The 24,245-nt window shown below is 42.3% G+C and overlaps 1 protein-coding gene across 7 annotated transcripts in view; it reads left to right on the top strand.

Moving 5' to 3' along the window:
* Nucleotides 1-24,245, top strand: part of ARHGAP26 (Rho GTPase activating protein 26) — a 469,263-nt gene that overhangs the window by 132,002 nt on the left and 313,016 nt on the right. For all 7 annotated transcript variants that reach the window (XR_003309454.2, XR_003309455.2, XR_003309456.1 and 4 more), the window contains 4 exons: nucleotides 3,784-3,888; nucleotides 5,387-5,516; nucleotides 9,519-9,619; nucleotides 11,572-11,666. Coding sequence is in view for 4 of the 7 variants with exons in the window: in XM_023187730.2 (XP_023043498.1) it covers nucleotides 3,784-3,888; nucleotides 5,387-5,516; nucleotides 9,519-9,619; nucleotides 11,572-11,666 (431 nt within the window). In the remaining 3 variants the exon portion in view is untranslated. The remainder of the gene's footprint in view (nucleotides 1-3,783; nucleotides 3,889-5,386; nucleotides 5,517-9,518; nucleotides 9,620-11,571; nucleotides 11,667-24,245) is intronic.

Here is a 24,245-nt window from a genome sequence, read left to right as displayed (position 1 = left end):
ATATATATACACACACACACACATACATATACACACACACACACACAATATCTGTGTGTGTGTGTGTGTGTGTGTGTGTATATATGTATATGTATGTGTATATTTGCACTGGAAGCCTTAATTTTCTTGTCACGGTACTAAATGTTCCTGAGATTTGGATTGCAGATAATGACATATTGACTCCATGAAGGTGAAGCCACATTCTCTCTGTTCCCTGAGTTTTCATAATTGAAGGTTAGCTAGTGCAGCAGAGAACTCATTCTCCATGTTCATTAGGCACTGCATCCTCTGAGTTTTACATCCTGAATATTTGTTGGTATTGTGTCTCTTCCTCTCCTTTCCCTCTGCTTCTGTCCCATTGCAGGTCTTCATTATTTCCTTTGGATTTTGCATTCTGCCCTGGGCCTCCCCCTTCTCCAGTCTGGCCTGGACCAGAGTGCATCTTCTGACACATCAGTCTGATTCTTTCTCTCTCTTTTGCCAAGAATCTCCTGACAGCCCTCCTGTACTAAGCCCATTACATGGATGATCTGAATTAATCTTCACTGAAACTCTGTGCAGTAGTAAAAAATCACTGTTATCCTCCCGTTAAAGATGAGTTAAAGGGAGTTACATGGCTTAGCCCCCTCAGCTTTTCACCACTCTATTGGCTGCTCTTCCCTTTGTTGCCTGTGCCGATGATTCTTGGTAGCTGTATGAGTTTGCTAGGGCTGCTGTAACGAAGTACCACAAATTGGGTGTCTTGGAACAACAGAAATCTGTTGCCTCACAGTTCTAAAGCCTAGAAGTCTGAAGTCAAGTTTTTGGCACCAAGATCCTTCTGAAACCTGCAGTGAAAGGGGACGCTTCCTTTCTTCCTTCTAGCTTCTCGTGGCTTGTGACCATATTTGGCATTCCTTGGCTTATAGATGCCTCCCTCCAGTCCTTCGTCCTCACATGGCCATGCATGTCTCTGTGTCCACATTTTCACCTTTCTAAGGACACCAGATATGGCATCCTTGTAAAAGTACTAGGACCCACCCTGATATCCTCATTTAACTTGAATACCCATGTAAAGACCCCATTTCCAAGTAAAATCACCTTCAGAGGTATTAGGACTTCAACATTTCTTTTTTGGGGGTACACAATTCAACCCAGTAAAGTAGGTCTGTTCCGTGAATGGTGGCAATCCAGAACGATGCAGCCAGCATTAACTTGGACAATTAGATTTTTGCTTTTTAAAATGAAAAAAATAAATTATGTTGTCAGCTAGGAAGTAGGAATAGGTTTTGCTTATGGTATTCTTTTAGGATAACAAGGATGGAGAAGGAGGCACAGGAAGCCAGAAAAATCTTTCCTTTGTCAGGCTGCGATGTTGTGGTTGCTCCGTGGACAGCTGACCCCTCTTATTTGATAACCAGGTGGGACTGCAGCAAGTTCTTCCTCCTAGTGTTTGGGTAGAAGCATTTCTTTGAAGCAGACAGCTCCCCCACCTCTGGAGTCCCGTGGGCTTCATCCTGCCCCCTGAGGAGTGGACTTTCATTTCCCACTTTGTAATGGTTCAGAGGTTCGTATAGTGTTGGGGGTAGGGGAGAGAAAAGGTGCTGTGAGAGGAGAAGCAAGGGGGAAGTGGGCCAAAAATAGCAACATGTTAAGGAGTCATTTCCCTTAGTAAAATGGACAATCAAAGCATGAGACCAAAGGAGGAAAAACAAAATAAATATTAGTTAACTTCCTGCCTTTGGGGAGCACTTGCGGGTATGCCCAGGTGGCATCTTGGTGAGCTGTTTGAGAATATTTAATTACCCTGAGCAAGAGAGGCTCTGTTTACTGTAAGTGAAGGATAAATCATAGTTAATAGGAGGAATGACCTTGGAATTAGCTGCTTATCTTCTGCGTTATTCTCAAGTTGGGGGTGGTGTTATACCTTGGAAAGGCAATGGGGCAGGACATTTGCAGACAGCAGGGAGAGCAGAGATAAGAAGACGGACAACAGTTTCCATTGTGAATGCTGCGACTAGATTTGGCAGAGGAGCCCCTTCTCCTCTATTATTGGAGCCATCTAGAAGGAAAGGTATGGGTCTTCCTCTCAACAAAAGAATTTTGTATGGAGTAAGCCCAAAGCCTTTGGCCATCTTTGAAGAAAAGCATTCATTTTCAGTCTCTAGTGACTCGATGGGGCTTAACACTCATTCACTGATTGAGTTAGGGGTCTGTATATGGTGCCACTGGATAGTTTTATAGCCAGAGGACCCAGCAGTGCCCACTCTCGCACCATCCATGAGAATCTAAGGGGATAGACGGGCCGGGGACAATGGCAATGGGAAGTTAAAGGTCATATTGTCATCATCTGGGTTTTATCTTCACAGTGCCCAGCTCTTCGATGAAACCGGGCTGGCCTGGCCTCTGAGTTTAGGTCCAGTGCTGTATACCTTTGTGCTTGCTATTCCTACTGCAAACAAGATGAGAGAGTAGGGGGAGGGTGAGCGGGATGAGATTCCTTTACTGTCACTTATTAGGGCTGCCTCTCAGAAAAGGAGAGTTAGTTAGGTGAAAATAAGTGGGATGGGATTATGTTTAGTAAGTAATTTTTTTTTTACATAACAAGTAATGTTTAATAAGTAAAAAAATTCATTTAGGGACTGAAAATCTGAAGACCACAATGTAAAATACAGCAAATGTGTCTTGGAATAAGGTGGTATGGCAGGTCAGGGAGGTCAGAGTGGACCCCTCAGAAAATGTGGGTCAGCCTTCAGAAGCCAAAGTGAATGGAATAGTCCCCAAATGCCATGGAGCCGAGCCTGATAGAGGTGAGGCGCTGGTCTTTCCTAAATCTTGTTCAGGCTTTTATTATAATCCTTTCTTCAGGTTGAAGTTTGGAACTGAGGGAAGATGTCTAGAACTTGAGAAGGGGCCAGGAAAGCATAACAACAGTGAGGTTTGGATGTAAGCTCCGAGAGGAAAGACCACAGGAACGTTGTTTATTTAGTTTGGAGAAATGAAGGCTGGCAGGGGCTCAGGGTGGGGACATTAATAGTTTTTAAGTATATGAAGGCATGTGGTGAGCATTGTGGTGAACAGATGTTTTCACCATTCACTAAAGACAAGACTAAACAATGAAACGGGCTTACCTTTTAGCCTGAGGGATTTAATTGAGAATTTAGGGAAACCACCGTAAGTGAAAATGTGGGAACATGGAAATATTTTACCAAAGGAATCCATAGTGTTTACTTTCGTGTAGTTTGGGGAAAGCACAGAAACGCACTTCAGTTGAAGTGTAATCTGGATGATTTTCTTTGACTTGACTTTGCCTGTTAGACTGCAGACTCAGGACACCCCACTTCCTTTTCTCCCTTCTTCTTCTGTGTAATAATCTGATACTACAAATGTACTAGAGGGAAACTGAGTCAGAACCCTGGTCTTTGGTTTCTGAGGAAATGATGTTCTCAGCAGGTGGTGAGGCCCACAGGGCGAGGGCATGGGTGTTGGTGCCAAGGAGACCTGGTTTCAAGTTCTGGCTGCCACTTCCTGTGTGTTTTGGGGCAAGTTTCTTAACCTCTCTGAACCTGCTTCCTCATTATTAAAATGGGGATAACAGTAGTGCTTAGGTCATAGGAGGTTGTGAGTACTCACTCAGGGCGTGGAAGGGCATAGTGCCTGGCACACAATTGGTGCTCTTTAAGTGTCAGCCATTATTATTCGCTATTTTAGACTTTCAACCCAGTGTCGGGAGCTCAGATACAGCTACATAATACCTCTTTTCAACGTGGTTATGTGACCTTTGCCTTTCTTCCTTCGTTACAGCTGCTGGCCTTCCTGCAAGGACTCTTCACTTTCTATCACCATGGTTACGAACTGGCCAAGGATTTCGGCGACTTCAAGACACAGTTAACCATTAGCATACAGAATGTGAGTGGGCATAGGGACAGGCTTCCTTTCTCTGGTTAAGGAAAAACAAAATATGGGCCTGATTGCTATAGAAACCATCCAGGTGGTTTGGAATGTAGATGAGGAGGGTGGGTCTTGCTTGGGTTCAGAGGGAAGCTAGGAGCAGGCGTTTCTAGAGTGCTTGGTGGTTCTGAGTTAGACCATCATCCTCTTCTCCATTATTTCAAAGCCCTATTTATGTTCTCGGAAGTGCTGCTGCTGATTATGTTTCAAATCTGTAGCATCTGTAGCGTCAGAGTCAGGATTTCCTTTGGCGGTGGAAATCCCAGCCCAGCCCAGCCCAGCCTCCATTCTATGCATCTAGCTGCCTGGCTACATGAGACCATGTGGAGTGTGTGTTCTGGTGATGGGGGTTGGGGGACACATGCTGGCCTCCAGCTCAAAGGATGTGCTCTTGTCCAACTCTTAGGAAGGCTGGCAGGAAATCCAAGTCGGTGCTTCACTCCCAGCGTGGTCAGAATTCACAAGTTTTAAACACAGGATCTTTTGGTGCACAGAATCCTGTGTAGGGCTTTTTGGTTAGCAGTTAGTGGGGCTTGAGCCCCCTTCTTCACTGTGGAATTGGACCATGTTATTCTTTGTCTCTAGGTGATCTTGTGTCCATGTGGGTTGTACTGCATGGCTTTTAGAAGCCTGGAGCTTACATAGTAGTCAGTGTTGTCTCAGAGAACAGGAAGTTGCAGAATCTTGGAAAAGGTTTCACAAAGCATGGCTTCCCCTTAGGCCAGATTTCTCAGAATGCAGGGTCTGAAATCAAGACTGACATGCAACGGGCTTACTGGAGGTGGGGGCAATGCTGGTAAAAACACCTGTGACAGAGTGAGGCCACCTGGACTCGCAGAGGGGGAAATAGAGCTGTGATGCAGATGCAGCAGAGGTCTCGGTGCAAGTGAGGCTCTGAAGCTGGGATGATCCTTCACAGTCACCCTGAATACAAGCAAGGGGGCCAGGCTTTCCACCCCTTCTGCCTTTCCCCTAGCCTTGACTAGTCATTGGGTGCAGGCCGACCTTGAGTGAAGGAACTCCCCTTTTAAGGAGGGACTCATCTGTGAGCCATCAGCAAGCAACATTCATGGCAGCTGGAGAAATGAATGCCCAGGTCCTTAAGTCGTACAGACCCCTAGAGCATCAGAATCAGAATCACCTGGGAGGCTTATGGTAAAACACACTTTTTGGCGTCCAGAGGTGCTAAATTGATCTGTAGGAGTGAGGGCTGGGCATTTGCATTTTTCTATAAGATCCTTGGGTGATTTTGATGGTCACTAGAGTTTGAGAGTCATTCTGGTTTAGGACTTGAAGGCCAAAGTATACCTCTTACAAGAGAGCATTTGGCCAGTTCCTGGAAGGTTGAGTGTCCTTTATCTCACTGTAGATCTAAGGATTCTATTAGGTTGATATTCTGGATTGTTAAAACAGATACTTTGTTTCTTTGATTTGAATAAAATTATTTTCATCCTAGACAAGAAATCGCTTTGAAGGCACTAGATCAGAAGTGGAATCACTGATGAAAAAGATGAAAGAGAATCCCCTTGAGCACAAGACCATCAGTCCCTACACCATGGAGGGATACCTCTACGTGCAGGAGAAACGTGAGTGCTTTGACTAGCAACAGCTTGGGATGTACTCAGGCCTTTTACCTGGAAGGTGGAGGGTGTATCCAGCAGTGCCTGCCTTACTGCAAATACATGCTTGGATAAACAAGAACAATTTTATAGTTCATCTTTCCAAAAGGAAAGATGATGTCCACAGAATCTTGTCTACTTTGTTTTACTTTATGAATGGGAATTCCTTTGGGAACCTGCGATTCCTTAAGGCTCTGTGGTTGCTCTTCTCTCTCTAGTGTTACTCTACTCTTGAGGTTCCTATACCCCTAGTCCAGCTTTATATACCATACCCTGAGCACAGTGGCCTTGGAAAGGTCTTGCATGCTAGGCCCCTGTTGTCTATCAGCAGTGTATCCTTTGGTAGACTTAATACTTGGTGATTCTGTTTTCATTTGACATTGTTTCGGCAAGGCCCAAACAATCATGACTTAGGCCCTTTCCCTCTTCTCCTCAACTCATTTCATTCCAACACCTGAATTTTATGAAAAGTAGAAACAAAGGCTTACTTCAAGAGCCAGGAAGAAGGCTGAATGTGGTGGCTCACATCTGTAATCCCAGCACTTTTGGAGGCTGAGGTCGGTGGATTGCTTGATCTCAACAGTTCAAGACCAGCCTGGGCAACATGGTGAAACCCTATCTCCACAAAAATATAAAAATTAGCCGGGTGTGGTGGTGTGCACCTGTGGTCCCAGCTACTTGGGAGGCTGAGGTGGGAGGATTGCTTACAGGGGTGAGCCTGTTGAAGTTTATAAGAGCTCGGGAGGTGGAGGCTGCAGTAAGCTGAGATCGCCACCACTGTACTCCAGCCTGGGTGACAGAGCAAGACCCTGTCTCTGAAAAGAAAAAAAAAAGAGCCAAGAATACTCATTGCTCTGCCAATAATGTCTAGGAAAGGAATGCCAGGTGCTGCTAACATGGGCATTTTAGTGACGACTCACAAGTTCATGCCTTACAGCTGGGGAAAGGCTCTGTGACGGGGCCGTGCCGTTTAGGGTAGCACATTCAGACTGAATTCATGTATGCAATGCTGGGAATGAAAGACAGTGAATGTTTTTTCTTTAATGGGTAATTCTTCTCCTAGTCCTCTACCCTGCTTTCTTGGTAGAGAACATTGGTCTTTCCAGATTTTTGCAGGTTTTGTGTTCTTTCATGTCCTTCTCTTGATGTAGAGTTAGGCAGATGTCTTCATTCCTAATAGCTCCATTCCTAATAGCTTCATTCCTAATAGCTCCCTGTTGGAATAGAATAGAAATACTTGGTTTCACTGATTATTCTATTTAGTAATTACTCAAAAATTTGTTTGGACTTAAGTTTCCTGGGAACAGTGGGGCAGTAGTGGTGTTGGAGGTGTTGGCTGTGATGAGGATTACATTCCTTATTCTTACAGGGATCAACCTGTTGAGGTTTATAAGAAGTGTAACTAATTTAGTTGTGTGTTTCATATATACCTGAATACAAAGTGATTCTCTCTTTGCCCAGTAAGAAGATCCTTGCAAAAGGTTTTAGGTCTACTTGAAAATATAAAATTTTAGGGCTCTAAAAATATAGTTCAAAGTCTACCATAATACTTAATTTGTTAATATATCATTCACTTACATATATAAAATCAGTGTTGCTTTTTTGCACTCTCATATTACATCACACACTTTTATTCAGATACTTCACATGTTCTTTCAACATTAGTGTGTTGATTATCATGAGAACACTTTTTTGTTCCCTAACACAGTCCAGAGCACATGATGGGGATACAGCACTTTTTTTTTAATTTTAAATTTTTTATAACTTGATATTTTGAAATAATTTCAGACATACAGAAAAGTTGCAAGAATGGTATAAGGAACAACCATAAACCCTTTACCCAGTGTACCAGTTTTTAACATTTAGCCACAATTATATCATTCCTTCTCTCTGTGTGGGTGTGTGAGTATGCACATCATAGACTTGCACACACACACATCCACATTTTTTTCTGAGTCATTTGAGAATATGGTTCCATATACCATGCTTCTTCAGTAGTGAGTATTTTCTAAGAATAAAAGATATTCTTTTTATGTAAACACATCTGTTAGGTTGGTGCAAGAGTATTTATGGTTTTTGCCATTAAAAGTATGGCTAAAATTACAATTACTCTTGCACCAACCTAATAACAAATTTAACATTGGTACAATATTTAATCTGAACTACAGTCCGTGTTCCAATTTTGCCAGTTGTACCAATAATGGCCTTCTAAAGCATTTTGTTGTTCTCCAGTACAGAACCTCATGCTGCGTTTAGTTGTCATGACTTTAGTCTCCTTTAACCTGGAACAGTTCTGCAGCTTTTGTCTTTCATGACATTGACATTTTTGAACAACACAGTCCAGTTCCTTTTTAGTTTTCTTCAGCATGGGTTTATCTGGTGTTTCTTCATGATTAGATCTGGAATATGCATCCCTGGTCAGATAATCCTACATAAGAGTTCTTCTCTGGAGCCACATCTGGACACATGTGGTGTTGATCTGCTCCTCAGTGGTGATGTAAATTTTGATCACGCAGTCAAGGTATTGTCTGGTTTCTCCACTACACAGTCACTATTTTCCCCTTGTAACTAATTAGCAATCTGAAGGTAACACCTTAAGATCATGTAAATATCCTTCTCCTTATCACGCTTTACGTCCATAGATTTAGCATCCATTGACAATCCTTGCCTGGGCTGATCTTTATGATGGTTGCAAAATGGTGACTTCTCAGCTCCACCAACCCCTCCACATTTAGTAGTTGCCTTTCAGTGTACTTATGTAAGGAAGAGTCCTGCTCTTCTTTCTTCCTCCCTCTCTCCTTCCCTCCCTCCCTCCCTTCCTACTATCTATCTATCCCTCATCTGTCCATCCATTTTCCATCTTTCCATTGTCAGTGTGGATTTATGGGTTCCTATTTTGTTCAGGAGGCTATAATTTATCACTATCCTTATTTATCTTGATGCTCAAGTTGTCCAAGATACAGTGCTTTGGGAATCTTTGTGTTGCTCGATTGCTGGAATTTTTTCCCTAGTCCGTAAGAATACACTAAGATGGTTTGTATTGTCATTTGTCCTTGATGCCCCAGTGGAAACATTTACTGTATTGTTTTTTAGTTTACTAAATGACATGTAACACTTGCAGTTGGCAGTCATGCCATGCCATTAATAATTACTAAAAGTCTGCCAGTTCTGCTGTGTGATCTCCATAAGCATCTAAAACTAGTATTGGTTGAAGTCCTTTGCAGGCTGACTAATGCTTTCTTCCTGTAATAGTGCTTTGTCGTTTCAAGTAATTGGCTGAGCACTGAGTAAAATCAGAGACTAGAACATGACTGCATGGCACCTCCCTCTTGAGGTGACGCACTAATCTTGAGGAACATACTCCTTATAGGTTACATCTGGGCATTGATAGTCACTTCCACTCTGCATCTCTGGTGTCTCTGAGGTCTCCTTGTCTGCTTTTCAGATCTTCTTGAGTTCTGCCAAAGTAAGTCTGGGGTTTGGAAGTAGGTCAGAACCCCTGATGTCTGTGCACAGAGTCACAGAGCAGCTGTGTGGGAAGCATGATGTCATCGCAACAGATGGGAATGGTCACAAGCACTTGGAGGAGCCTTTCTGCGTTCTCTCCTCAATCATCTTACTCCTGTCAGCGAAGAGAGTGGAAACTTCAGTTGGGGCTTGATGATGGGAACGTGGATTAATTTCCCCAGGGAACCCTTACTTCCCTTGTATTTTAAGACCCACTGGATGTAGCAGTAGTGGGAAACAGCCTTCTTTGGTCCCTGGGGGAAATCCCTGGGTTGGTTTCATTTGAGCTTGTGGGATCAGATTTCTGTCTATTCGTTCTAGCTGGTGTGGAGAGTATATTACTCCTAAAATAGTTTAAGGGTAGATGAGCATTATTGAATTATGGGTTGTGATTTTTCCAGCTCATGATGTGTAGCATAGAGTGGAATGTATAGATGTTTTATGGGAAATATTACCTTGCAGGTCACTTTGGAACTTCTTGGGTGAAGCACTACTGTACATATCAACGGGATTCCAAACAAATCACCATGGTACCATTTGACCAAAAGTCAGGAGGAAAAGGGGTGAGTTCATTTTTAAAATTTGGTGCTTGATTTGCTGGGCTAACATATAATGATTATAATGCATGTATAAAGTGATACCTCCAGTGTTACATTTATGTTTCATTATAAATTTAAAATTAATAATTAAAAAAAAATTTATATAGTAGTTCCAGGAAGCCTAAGAGGCTGGAGAATCGCTAAGATAAGATGATTACTCTTAGCTCTAAGTTATATTAGGAACTGCAATTAAGAAATATTTTTGTATTTCACATATATACAATATCAAGCATGTCAAATATTTTTATATGCTAAAAATTATTGGATGACCTCATCCTGTGAAACTGATTCAATCCCACTCCCACTTGACACCTGGAGAGCTGCTGGTGGCAGTATAGATGTCCTGGTTACCTATTGCTGTGTAACAAGTCACCCCAAAACTTAGCAATATTTAAAACAACACCAATCATTTTAGTATTTCTCATCATTTTTGTGGGTCAGGTATTCAGGGGGCATTTGGATGGGTGGTTCAGGCTTGAGGTTTCTCATAAGGTACTAAGCAGATGGTAGCTAGAGCTAGAACAAGGAGGGTCTGAAGCAGCTTAAGCTGGCCAGACACAGAGCAGTTCTGTCTGAGAAATTAATCTTTGCTATTCAACGGAAGACAATAGATGTAAGGCCTGTGAATATAAACTGTCTCTTCCTAGGCCTTGTGTGTTTTGTTTGCTATTCTGATATTAGTGGGTGGTTAAGTTTTACCTTATGTAGCTACATTTCTGTTATTTCAACAAACAGGCAAGCTTGCTAATTTCCCCCATTAGTTTAGATAAAAAAGATTGACAGAGGCAGGGGAAACAGAAATCCTAACAAATTCCTAAGTGACAGTAAGAAGAAATCAGGGAGAGCAACTTCTGTGTTTCTGGGCAATAAACTAGTGCTATAAAGTAGTGCTATGAGATGAAATTGTCACATTCAGTTGAGCAATGGAATACTACTCAGCAATAAAAAGAAATAAGCCCTTGATATGCACAACAACATGGATGACTAGCAGAGCAATTATGTTAAGTGAAAGAAGCCAGACAAAAAGAGCACATACTGTGTAGTTCCATTTATATAAAATTATAGACTATGCAAACTAATGTGTAGTGACAGAAAGCAGATACAGCAATTGCTTGGGGATGTACTGGGAGGAGGGATGGATTGCCAAGGGATACAAGGAAACTTTTGGGCATGATGGAATTGTTTGCTGGCTTGGTCATGGTGATGGTTTCATGGATGTGTATGACATCAACATCTATAAATTGTACAGTTCAACATGTACAGCTTATACATTTAATTATATGTCAGTAAAGTTGTTAAAATGTATTTATTGAGCAGCTACTGTTTCTAGGATCCAGTTGGGCTTAGGAGACAGAATAAGCAAAATTTGACCCAGTCTCTGTTCTCAGGGTCCTGTGGTCTAATGGAGAGAGAGACATTATTGTATTCATCACCTATATCAATGCACAGTTTCAGCTATGGTCAGTGCTGTGATGGAGGGAAAGGTACATGGTGCTTTGTGAACACGTACTGGCGATATTTGTTCTGGTCCGGGAAGGTTTTCTTGGAGAAGTGATGACCAACCCAAGATCATAGAAGCTCAGAGTTGGGAGGAAACCGTCTTCTTCTACTCTTATGAAACCTGCAAATTAAAACAATATCCACACTCGTTTATCTACCATGGACTGATGCAGTGCCATCATGATCCACCCATACTAAAGATGTTTGGGTCAAAGTCTAATATGGTGTACAAATGTAAGCTGCATGAGGCTTTTTCCTGGAAAGGTTTATATAGTCACCCTTCCACCGCCCATGGTCACGAGCACTCAGGTTTGAGAAGATGAAATGATGGCTCCTGTTTACAGGTCATGTGTGTCCTGGAGAGGAGTAGAGCTCCCATTCTGGCCTCATCTTGATAGTCTGTGTGTTCCCACTAGGGAGAAGATGAATCAGTTACCCTCAAATCCTGCACACGGCGGAAAACAGATTCCATTGAGAAGAGGTTTTGCTTTGATGTGGAAGCAGTAGACAGGTGAGTAGCTAGCACGCTTTTCTCAGGAGCCAATAGAGCTGAATTTCTATATCTTACTTTTTCTTTTCAGTCAAAGCTTTTCTGCTTTTTTTCCCTTCTCCCCCTCCCTCCTTCCTTTCCTTCTCCATCCCTTCATCTATGTCCAGGGTGCTGGATCCAGGCCATTGCTGGTTTGCGAGAATCATTAGAGCCTCCCTATCTTTTGGATTCAGCACTGAATCACTGGCTTGGTTTTGTTTTACTTTAATGTTAGTGCTTTCATGCTCAGAAATGTGTGTTATATCTCCAGGAGGTTGAGTAGACTTTTAAAGAAAACGATTTAGCCTGATTGTATCAGCAATTTGAAATTTTTTTTTAACTGAAAAAGTAAGTATAATGTTTCAAAAGGCATTGGAATGGAAGAAATTTTTCTCAAATAAAAAAGCAGCTTTTAGTTACATTTCACCTACCAATGTGTGTATGTGCCCAGGAAAGACACCAAACCACTTGTGAAATCACAATTTTTTGGAGAGAGAGCCATGTGTTGTATTCCTCAAGATTTATAGAGTCTCTCATTAAGTTGTACCATTTCGTGGTTTTAAGCTAGTTTGACAACATTCCAATTCTTTGAAACACTTTACTTGGCAACAGGTTAATTTTTTCAATGAAACCCACGTGTTAAGCTTATTCGAGCTGCCTGTTCAAGATCAGGAATGCTAGCACCAAGATCCTTAAATCTCAGCATGATGCTCCGTATAACGCCATTTAATCTCTCCCCTTTATTAAAAAAACACTATACCATTTCATCAAGCCAGTACTTACCCCTCCCTGGGAAGTTCACCTGTGGCCACCTTTCCCTGGCTCTGTGGCATCCTGAGACTGAGTACTGCCTGGGGTGTGCTCCTTGTGCACTGGCAGGTGTGCACTGCCTTCTTTTGGCAGGTATCTACTCTGCACTGGAGGCTGCTAGGGCTGCTGGAGGCTGTTAGGCCTCCCATGGAGAGAGCATGCCCTCTTAGCCTGTATCAGAAGTTCATGGAAACTAACTGCATCTCTTAAGCAATTTGGTCATTACACCTTTGCTTTTCAAGCCAGAAAACCTGGGTTCAAATTTTGACTTTGCTGCTTAGTAACCGTGTGACTTTAAGCAAGTTACTTAATCTTTTGGAACCTTGATTTTCTCATCTGGAAAATGAAGTTCCCAGGATGGTTATAAGGATTCAAGGAAATAATGCATGTAAGATGCTTGGCAGAGGGGCAGATAATAAGTGCTCAACAAGTATTAGCTGTTACTCTTTTTTTGCTAACTAGCTTGTCTTGCATGCTCACCAGACTTGATATTTCACTTCTAAACACAGAGAAGTACATATCCTTTACTGTGTGTAGAGTTGTGAGAGGGGAAGATAAAGAGGAATAGCATGGGGTGGGGTCGGGGGATAGGTTGAATTGGAGTAGCAAAGGGGAATTGCAAACAACCTTCTCCAAACTAAATTTTGTTATTATTGGTTTTAAACAAATCCTAAACCTTGGTGCTTTAAGCATCTCTTTTCTCTTTTCTAAGCATGTGATTGAAGGGAATTCATATTATTGGCATCCTTGAAGGAGGTTCAGAAGATCTGTTTGCATGGAAGTATAGCCACCTGTGATGCCCGTCAAATGAATGGTTCCTAGAGAGAACCGTCTGCCGCAGAGCTGCTTTGAAGAGAGCATGCCTTGTGTTGCAGCTCTCCGTCAGATTGAAAACAAACCCAAATTTGCTTTCTGAAGCCGAATTATTTTTGTGTTTTCATCTTCAGAAGTTTCCTGAGCAGTTGTGGAGAGTGGCTTTTTAGGCGATTAAAGCTCACTGTGGCACCTCCGTCTGATTTCCACCCTTGCCAGCACTTCCTAGCACCTTCCCTCCTTTATGACTCCCACAACAGCTGTGCATGTCCCAATTATAAGCAAAGAGTGAATGTGTCACATTCAGCGTACTGAGTGGGCTTGCGAGTTGATTGCTCCTGAGTTTCTGTCCCTCGTTCCCTCTGCATGGCATGGAGAGATTTCGGTCATGGTTCAGATGAGGGTGCTGAGTTTCCTCTTTTTTATTTTTCTTTTTTGAGATGGAGTCTCGCTCTGTCACCCAGGCTGGAGTGCAGTATAACGATCTCGGCTCACTGCAACCTGTGCCTCCCAAGTTCAAGTGATTCTCTTGCCTCAGCCTACAGAGTAGCTGGGACTACAGGCATGCACCACCACGCCCGGCTAGTTTTTTTATTTTTAGTAGAGAGGGAATTTCACCATGTTGGCCAGGCTAATCTTGAACTCCTGACCTCAAGTAATCCGCCCACCTTGGCCTCCCAAAGTGCTGGGATTACAGGCATGAGCCACCATGCCTAGCCTGAATCTCCTCTTGATAGACAGGAGGTGAGTAGACCGCCTAGGAAACACCTCCTCTCAGATTTCTATACAGGTCCCAAATATTTAGGTTAGAGTACAGCGGGATTTTCCTCCTTTTTCCTTTTTTGACCTCAGTGCCTGTTTTTTTTCCTCAGTGTTTAGAAGGGGGCCCAGGTAGAGAAGGAAAAGGCATTTTCATGCGCTGGGTAGCTGCATCCCTGGGAACTCTCCCCAGAATCCTTTTCTCTCGAAGACTACTATACTTTTCTTTTTCACCAATGTCCCTTAGCAAGGAGGCGATTGCTGCTAGATGCCCTGCTGTCCTGCCTTCCACAGGTTCCCCAGCTCCACCTGCTGGACCAGAGAGGCAGAGGGTTAAAATGCAAGTTTAGCACCTAGGAAATGTGGAAGTGAAAGAGGGGATGGTTACATTTAACTGCATAAGGGTTTGAGATACTCCCAGAGTATGTTTTTTTTTTTTTTTTTGACGGAGTCTCGCTCTGTCGCCCAGGCTGGGGTGCAGTGGCGCGATCTCGGCTCACTGCAATCTCTGCCTCCCGGGTTCACGCCATTCTCCTGCTTCAGCCTCCGGAGTAGCTGGGATTACAGGCGCCCACCACCTCGCCCGGCTAGTTTTTCGTATTTTTTTTAGTAGAGACGGGGTTTCACCGTGTTAGCCAGGATGGTCTCGATCTCCTGACCTCGTGATCCGCCTGTCTCGGCTTCCCAAAGTGCTGGGATTACAGGCTTGAGCCTCCCAAAGTGCTGGGATTACAGTCTTGAGCCACCGCGCCCGGCCGCTCCCAGAGTATGTTAACTGGAGAATACACAAACATTTATGTGGTGACTAGTAATGTTTTCTTCTATCAAGATACAAATACATGTTAAAGTGTGAATTATGTGACTTAGAATATGGGATATTATGGATTTTTAAGATTGAATATATTTGTCCTTTATACTTAATGCTGATATATCAAGTTATTTTGTAACAAAAGCTGTAGCCTTTAGGAGGTGATATCCTAGGAGGTCAGTATTGTGAGTTGATTACCCTACATCAACGTATTTTACTGTGGTGAAAACCACGTGCACTCAGTTACAGATTCCTGGTGCCTGCCCCACACCCACACAGTTCAACTTTCTGGGACTGAGACCCTGAAATCCATATTTTCAAGCTTTTTAGTTGTCCTTTATTCTTACTACTACTTGGTATGTTAAATACAATGTGTTTCACAATACAGTTTCATCAGCGCACATGAAAACATTTTCCTAATTTGAAAAATCACAACAAGCAACTATAGCAAAACAAAACAAAATAAATTCAGGCTCCTTTACTAAGGAGCTGAATGCTTACCTGTATGGAGGACAAGAGTGTAACTACTAGGAAAGGTGATTTCTAGTTTCTGAGACAGATTACTTGACCAGGCAAAAGGCAAAAACAGCCACCAAAATCAAACCCCTGCCTTTTTAAAGGTTGTGAAAATGGAGGAGGAGTGAGGCAACTGGTAGTATCAGAGCATTTCCTGTAAGCTGAACACTTTCATCCTTGTTTTGTGTCATCCTCACTACAACCCAGGGACGTGGGTCCTCCGTTATTCCCATACTGCTGAGGAATCTGCAGTGTAGGGGGGTGAGGCTGTTTACTTAGGGCTAAGGTGGGATTTGAACTGAGGTTTGCAGGAGTCTGTTCCAGGGCACATTGGTACCTCAAAACTTTGAATTTTTTTTTTTTTTTTTTTGAGATGGAGTCTTGCTCTGTTGCCCAGGCTGTAGTGCAGTGGCGCGATCTCGGCTCACTGCAACCTCTGCCTCCTGGGTTCAAGCAATGCCCCCGCCTCAGCCTCCTGAGTAGCTGGGATTACGGGTATGTACCACCACGCCCAGCTAATTTTGTATTTTTAGTAGAGATGGGGTTTCGCCATGTTGGTCAGGCTGGTCTCAAACTACTGACCTTAGGTGATCCACCTGCTTCGGCCTCCCAAAGTGCTGGGATTACAGGTGTGAGCCACCACACCTGGCCAAAACTTCAGATATTTTAGAAACATTTTCCAGTGATGAGCTCAGAGCTATTGGTGGTTGTGTTTCAGAGACACCACAGTGTCCAGTTTTCAGGCTGTGAAATCTGGGAAGTGCTATTGGCACACTGTCAGTTGCATTTGGCATTATAAACTAGAGTGAAACTGTACAATGTAAAGTACAATGAACTGAAACAGCAAACTCGCCTCTCTTCTTACTTCTATTCCTCTGTGACCTTCAGAAAGTCCTCATGTGACTAAGAGAGACAACGTGATAGAGCATAGTGACAGGCACATGGCACTGAGTAGGTATTCCATGAATGTTTTTTTTGGTTTCTGTACACCTTTTCTTCCAACTTTTATTTATTTGTTCAGAGGTGGGTGGGATCTCCTCATGTTGCCCGGGCTGGAGTTGAACTCCTGGGGTCAAGCAGTCTTCCCACCTCAGCTCCCGAGCAGTTGAGAAGATGGGTGCAGCACTGTCACTGTCCCTGGCTCCACCTTTTATTTTTAAGGTGACACACTTTAAATCCAGAACTGCCGGGCGCGGTGGCTCACGCCTGTAATCCCAGCACTTTGGGAGGCCGAGGCGGGCAGATCACAAGGTCAGGAGATCCAGACCATGGTGAAACCCCGTCTCTACTAAAAATACAAAAACTAGCCGGGCGAGGTGGCCGGCGCCTATTGTCCCAGCTACTCAGGAGGCTGAGGCAGGAGAATGGCGTGAACCCGGGAGGCAGAGCTTGCAGTGAGCCAAGATCACGCCACTGCACACCAGCCAGGGGGACAGAGTGAGACTCCGTCTCAAAAAAAAAAAAAAAAAAAAAATTCCAGGACGAGTAGCATGAGTAGGAGATATCCTAGCAGTAGTGTCACTTGTTAGCTAATTGTTTTCATTGTATCACAATACATTGCTGTCAGTTTGTTAATCCTCAAATCCCTGACATGTAAGTCTTACAGAAAACTGTTGTCGTTCTTTGACTGATGAATGAGCTGGAAATCACATTAAGTGTTAATCCAGGTCAATGGGATTTACATCTGTGGTTCTTGAACTTTATATATCAAGGATCCATTTTATTTTATTTTATTTTACTTTATTTTACTTTATCTTATGTTATGTTATGTTATGTTATGTTATGTTATGTTATGTTATGTTATGTTATATTTTTGAGACAGAGTCTTGCTCTGTCACCCAGACTGGAGTGCAGTGGTGTGATCTTGGCTCACTGCAACCTCTGCCTCCTGGGTTCAAGCAATTCTCCTACCTCAGCCTCTCGAGTAGCTGGAACTACAGGTGTGTGCCACCCCATCTGGCTAATTTTTCTGTTTTTAGTAGAGACAGGGTTTCACCATGTTTACCAGGCTGATATTAATCTCCTGACCTCAGGTGATCCGCCTGCCTCGGCCTCTGAAAGTGCTGGGATTATAGGCGTGAGCCACCGTGCCCAGCCAGGGATCCTTTTTAAAACCAAATACATTTCTAGAACTCTACTTTTAATTTTTATATATTTAAGTTCTTTTACCTTTGCTATCTAAAGAGTAGACCTATGCTCTCGTCTCTGTGTCCACACCCTTTCGTATTGGCTTCTACACGATTTCAGAGGCCACATCTCATTTAGTTTCTTTTCTCTAGTGCTTTCCTTTTTTTCAGAACTAGTTTTGGGGGAGAAGTTCAAACCTGAACTACTGAGGACCCTGGGATTATATGGAGCAAATGTTTCACAGACTAATATTAGCTCTTCGTATCTCTCCTTTCCCTCAAAAGAATTTCATTGTTCCCAACATTGAAAAGCTAAAGTTAGTAGAAATTCTTTGTATTTCTTCAATCTCAAACTGAAAACTTGCTTGGATCAAGGTATTGTGTCAATCCAATCGATATGATGATTCTTTGAAGGTTCCTTCTGATTTCTTTTGAAATTCAGTTTAAAGACTCTAGCATTAAGAATATGACATGGCAGCTGGGCGCGGTGGCTCACGCATGTAATCCCAGCACTTTGGGAGGCAGAGGAGGGCGGATCACAAGGTCAGGAGATCAAGACCATCCTGGCTAACATGGTGAAACCCTGTCTCTACCAAAAATACAAAAAATTAGCTGGGTGTTGTAGCAGGCGCCTGTAGTCCCAGCTACTTGGGAGGCTGAGGCAGGAAAATGGAGTGAACCCGGAAGGTGGAGGTTGCAGTGAGTTGAGATCACGCCACTGCACTCCGGCCTGGGCAATAAAGTGAGACTCCGTCTCAAAAAAGTAAAAACAAAAAAATTGATATGGTTTTAAATAAATGTAACTTGTAGTAGTTGTGTTGTATTGCCACAACATGCTCCAAAGGATAATTTTAAAAAATTTCCTAGCAGATACTTGTTATTAATTGTGTCCCAGCCAAAATCATATGCTGAAGTCCTAATCCCCAGTATCTGAAAATGAGATTATTTCATAGAGATAATCAAGTTAAAATGAGATGATCAGGGTGGGCCTTAATGCGATGTTACCGTTGTCCTTGTAAAAAGGGGAAATTTGGACCCAGAGATGGACATTTACACGAGAAGATACCATGTTAACACGAAGGCAGACGTTGAGTTGATGCACCTACAAGCCAAGGAATGCCAAAGATTGGCAGGAGAGCACCAGAAGCTAGGAGAGAGGCATGGAGCAGATTCTTCCTCACAGGCCTCCGGAGGAACACTTGATCTTGAACTTTTAGCCTCTAGACCTGTGAAGCAATCAATTTCTGTTGATTAAGCCAACCAGTTTGTGGCACTTCGTTACAGCAGCCCCAGGAAATGAACACAGTGTTGAATAGGGAGGGCCTTTCTCAATGAAGCAACACCCATGCACCCAGCAGCCTTTAAATGGATAACTCAACACCTTCTGCTTGAACAATCCAATTGCCAAGGAACCCCACTTCACAAAGCAGCCCATTCACATAAATTACCTTCTTTCTTTATTTTATTGTATTTTTACTTGATGATAGCCTAAGCTTTCATTAGCTTTTTAAAAATCTCCCTTTTTTGGCTGAGCGTGATGACTCATGCCTGTAATCCCAGCATTTTGGGAGGCCGAGGCAGGTGGATCATTTGAGCTCAGGAGTTCAAGACCAGCCTGGCCAACGTGGTGAGACCTGTCTTTACTAAAAATACAGAAAAAAATTAGCCGAGCATGGTGGTGGGCACCTGTAATTCCAGCTACTCAGGAGGCTGAGGCAGAAGAATTGCTTGAACCCAGGAGATGGAGGTTGCAGTGAGCTGAGATCGCACCACCACACTCCAGCCTGGGTGCCAGAGGGAGACTCCATCTCAGTAAAATAAAATAAAATAAAAATCACTTTTAAAATTCTTTAATAAAGCAGCATTGTTGGGTGCTTTTGTATTACTTTGCCATAGCACCAGGCATTTGAAGGTTTATAATATATATTGGTTAATTGAATAAAGACTGGATTTGTTGTTACAAAACGTGTCAACTCTTTGAGAGGATTTAGTGTAAAATTTCTGGATTAAAAAATGGGACATGATTTCAAAGCAGCCGTTAGTGGTAGCATGATGTGAATCGGTAGTACTTGCTCATGTCTGTGTTCATTCACTTTGAATAATTAACTCCATCATGCAGTGTCTTAAGGAAATTCATGAGCAAATATAGGGAAAGTATTTGTTTAGGCTAAAAAATCATGGTACTAGTCATTTGCCCGCATCCCTGGATTGGTTTATTTTTAAGAAATTTCTCACAGATGTAAGTGACACTTGGATGTTTTCTCTCGTGTTTTCCAGGAAGGCTCAGTCAACCATGTGAAAAATAGTAGAACAACTTCTTCTGAATCAGTGGAGTCTCTTGAGGGGCAGTGTTCACACTGGGAAAGGATGATGATAATTTTTTTCTGGGATTAACTGACTCTCACCAATGTCCATACATTTGAAAACGCTGTGTGTGTTAAGTGCCTCTTTCCCAGCACTGGTACTCTCTCGAGGTGGGCAGCAAGGATAGCTTCTTAGAGAGGGCAAGGATATTTAGTGCTAGAGTTGTAGTGAGGGATAAGGTAAGAATCAACTTGTCTTCATGGAGCTCACCTTTGAGTTTGGAATGCTCATATACATTCAAGCAACTAAGGTGTAAACACCAGTATGTTGAGTGTTTCGGCAAACCTGAAGGGCCAGAATACTGGGGGGAAATGTAACAAACAGGAGGACTTTACCCTTCCATTCTTACAAAGGATGATGGCCTGACTGGAATACGCTGAATTCATTCCCTCCCTCCTTCCTTCCTTATTTTATTGACCATAACTACATGCTAGAGACTATTGACAGTGGAGATATAAAGTTTACAAATCAATTGGACTTTCTTAACAGACTTCATCTGATTTTCTTTCATACCAATTCGAAAGTCCTTGTTTGCAAGCTTTCCATGAATAGGTAAAGGGCAGTAGCTCTCCACTGATCTAGTCCCAGCCTAGCATTTCACATCCACTGTCAACTCTATCTTCTTCTTCCCAGGTAACCTGCATTTGCACAGTGATGAGTTTTTCTTGGTATTGGTTGGTTAGGTGTTTAATTAGGTATGTTTTATATACCTCTGTTCAATTCTAAATGTCTGTCTCAAGTGATTTGCTTCCAGAGGCAGAAAAACTTTTTATGCAGCTTTTAGTACAGTAATAGGTGCATATGGTTGTTCAATTTTATTTTTTATGGTGACATAATTTTGAGATGGATTAATTATTTTCTTTGGGGCTATGGTGAACTATTGTGTAAGAGACTAGAGGAGCTTAATCAAGTCAGTTGCTATTTAAACTAAAATTTTAGCAGGTACCCACATAACCTGCATTTGTGTACTGGTAGGAAAAAGACCCAGGAAAATTGAAGGTTGGTGAAAGTCAGAATGGTGGAGGCCAGAAAGATTTTTGAAAGATATGAAGAATCTACTGGAACCCTCAGCACCCTCATTTCAAATATGTTTGTATGGCAGGCTGCATGATGCAGGTAAAAAAATAAGAGCATCCTAAATTTGAATTTGGGATCTGTTCCTTATTAGCTGTGTGACTCTGGGTAAGTGGTTTAACCACATCTGTAAGATGGGGTGAATTATCACTACATTGCAGGATTTTTTCTGAAGGTGGAACACACTAATATTCCCCTCTGATGGAGTCCTATGTCTGAAAACATGGCTGTTGAATTTTTTTCTGTGCCCTAAACCCTGGGACTCTATTGTTGTGATGGTGAACCTTAGCTTTGGTGGATATTCCTGTGAGCCTGCTTTTTGTCTTAATGGTGCTCTTTTCCTGTAGTGTCATGAGTTTTCAAGTCATCTATAAGCAGAGAGGAAATACAGATGCATTCAGGGTATATATGCGAAGGGCCTACTAGGGTAAGATTACATTTTCAAACTGTTTATGTGATAACCCCTTATTGATACATACTTCATATAAAAGATAAAGTTTTATGCCCTCTCTTTCCAATTTGTGGCCTCAAGAAGAAACTATATTAATTTTAAATTAAAATAATATTGTTTCTTCTAGCTTGGTAAGTGGTGTTTGTGCATGCATTTGTGTGTCTTTGTGAAATTGTGTGACTGTGAGATTATGTGTTTTCCAAAAAGGATCATCTTATGTAACACTTTGTTTCAACATTCAACCTCTAGATGGCAGTTTTGTGTATGTATTAGTAACTATTAGAAGGTGCAGTTGAAAATTAGCTGTCCTATATACACCTTGTATACATTGACAGACGACTCTGTGTGTGTGTGTGTGTGTTTTCTGTAGAAAAAAAAATCATGTATTATACCTTAAAGGAAGAAGAGTATCCTAAATGACTCATTCTTTCTCTAGAAATTCCTTCCTCCCACCCTTTCATCACAAATTGTTCATACGCATTTTCTTGCAAAAACAAACATGCTCAGTTAGTTGGGCCTCAGTTTAAACGTTACCCTTTACCTGACTCTTTGAACTAAAGTGCCAGGCTCTTTGCTTTAGGAATGGCTTGTTTAGGATGGTGTAGAAAAGATGAGTGATTTCACTGTCCTGTGTGTGCTGAGAACCTGGCAGTCCTACTTTTCCCTCCTGGTGCAATGTGCCTTTATCTTTTGCAACACATGAATCCATTTTTCCTGGTTTCAAACTTCCCCTCCCTCCCCTTCTCACCCCTTGTTTGCAATAATATTTGATTTTGCCTTCCTGCTGGTTGGATTAGAGTGCTGGTCTCAATGCCATTGACATTTCAGGCAGGAAATGGCGTTTTCCTTCCTCAGAGGGTATTATATGACTCTGACTTCCATGACTTGAGTTGGGGGAAGATACCATAGTTTCTGAATTGCTTTTTGGCTGTTCTGTAAAATAAGTTGGTGGAGAAGTTCTTGGAATCTTAGAATTCATGTAGTTTGAACTTGTCATTGAGTTTTGTTTTGTTTTTTTTTTTTCTTTCAATTAAATGAGAGCATGCCTGTTTGCTGTTTGATTCTGGTTTAACAAAGAATGAGATATGGTGGTTAATGGACTCGATTGGGAGGGTGATTGAGGCAACCGTATTTTTACTCTTTAGTCTGCATGATGAAATATGGAGTTTTATTGGTTGAGTATACCAGTTTATTTACCAATTTCTAAATATAAGATGAGTTTGTCTTTTTAAAATCAAAACCAAAAATTACCTATTTCGTAATTCTGGATAGAAGAAATAATTCAACCAATACATTCCACTTATGTACATTTCTGTCGATTGTGAGATAGAATAGTAAAAATGAAAAAAAAAAATACATGAAACAGAAGCTATATTTTCATAGTTTGTTATCAATAGTAGTAACAGGTATTTGCATTCTCCTTGAGTCTCATTCATCCCATCAGTGAATAATGCCTTGTCCTTGTGCAGTGTGTTAACATTTGCTGGCTTCTGTGTCCCTGATGCCCAGCATCATGACTAGCACATAATAGGCACTCAGTCAATATCTGTTGCATTTACGAGCCATGCAATTTAATATGCCAAAGATGTCTTTGGGCTTCCCGATGTTTTACGACTCCCGTCTCTCATGAAAATATAAGAGCTTATCTGATGTGGTTGGTGATACCTACTTTTCAGACTGTTATTATTGCTATGATCCTAATTGTTTTAGGAATATTCCTCTAAAAATACCAAGGTTACAGGCTTTAATAGGTTATGATTCATTCATTTATTAGGATCAGATCCTTCCTTCCTTCCTTCCTTCCTTCCTTCCTTCCTTCCTTCCTTCCTTCCTTCCTTCCTTCCTTCCTTCTCTTTCCTTCTCTCTCTCCCTCCCTCCCTCCCTCTCTCTCTCCCCCCCCCTCCCTCTCCTTCCCCTCCCCTCCCCTCCCCTCCCCTCCTCTCCTCTTCTCCTCTCCTCTCCTCTCCTCTTTCTTGAGTCTTGCTCTGCACCCAGGCTGGAGTGCAGTGGTGTGATCTCCACTCACTGCAAGCTCCGCCTCCCAGATTCATGCCATTCTCCTGCCTCAGTCTCCCAAGTAGCTGGGACTACAGGCGCCTGCTGCTGAGCCTGGCTACCTTTTTTTTTTTTTTTGTATTTTTAGTAGAGATGGAGTTTCACCATGTTAGCCAGGATAGTCTCGATCTCCTGACCTCGTGATCCACCTGCCTCTGCCTCCCAAAGTGCTGGGAGGATCAGATCCTTTCTAAATAATTGATTAGAAACTACTTCCAAAAACTTCTTAGAGGGTTGACCCTTGCTTCCTCCCTCCCTCCCTCTCTCCAACTCTCCTTCCCTCCTTCCTTTCTTTCTTCCTCCCCTTAAGGTGCTGGTCTTCCTGGATCCCAGGACATGTATGCTACATGCACAGGGGGGCAGTACAACATTGTCCTTAAAGTTTGCGCTTTGCTTTAGATTCAGGCACACCTGGGTTCAAGTGCAGGCTTTGGCACTTACTAGTGGTGTGACATTATGCAAGTAACTTATGTGAGTCTCAGTCTTTTCACTTTTAAAAAGAGAAATAATGGTAGTGTCTACTTCATACAGTTATTGTGAAGAATGAATGTTAATACAAGTAAAGTCCTTAGCACAGTCTCAGTAAATCTACCTGTGGTTTGGGGGCTGCCAGTTGCAGCACCTTCTGGTTTCTTACTTTCTCTGTCTCTCACCTGTACTACACCCAGATTATTATGGCATATTATGAATTCTTCTCATGCACAAAGGCCTTGCAGAAGGACGTCAATGGTTTATTACATCAGAGCACACATAGTAGTGCAGATTCATACATTCTGTCTCCAAAT

This window comes from Piliocolobus tephrosceles, chromosome 4, assembly GCF_002776525.5.
Source record: "Piliocolobus tephrosceles isolate RC106 chromosome 4, ASM277652v3, whole genome shotgun sequence".
Taxonomy (NCBI): domain Eukaryota; kingdom Metazoa; phylum Chordata; class Mammalia; order Primates; family Cercopithecidae; genus Piliocolobus; species Piliocolobus tephrosceles.
This window is presented reverse-complemented; position numbering and strand designations above follow the sequence as displayed.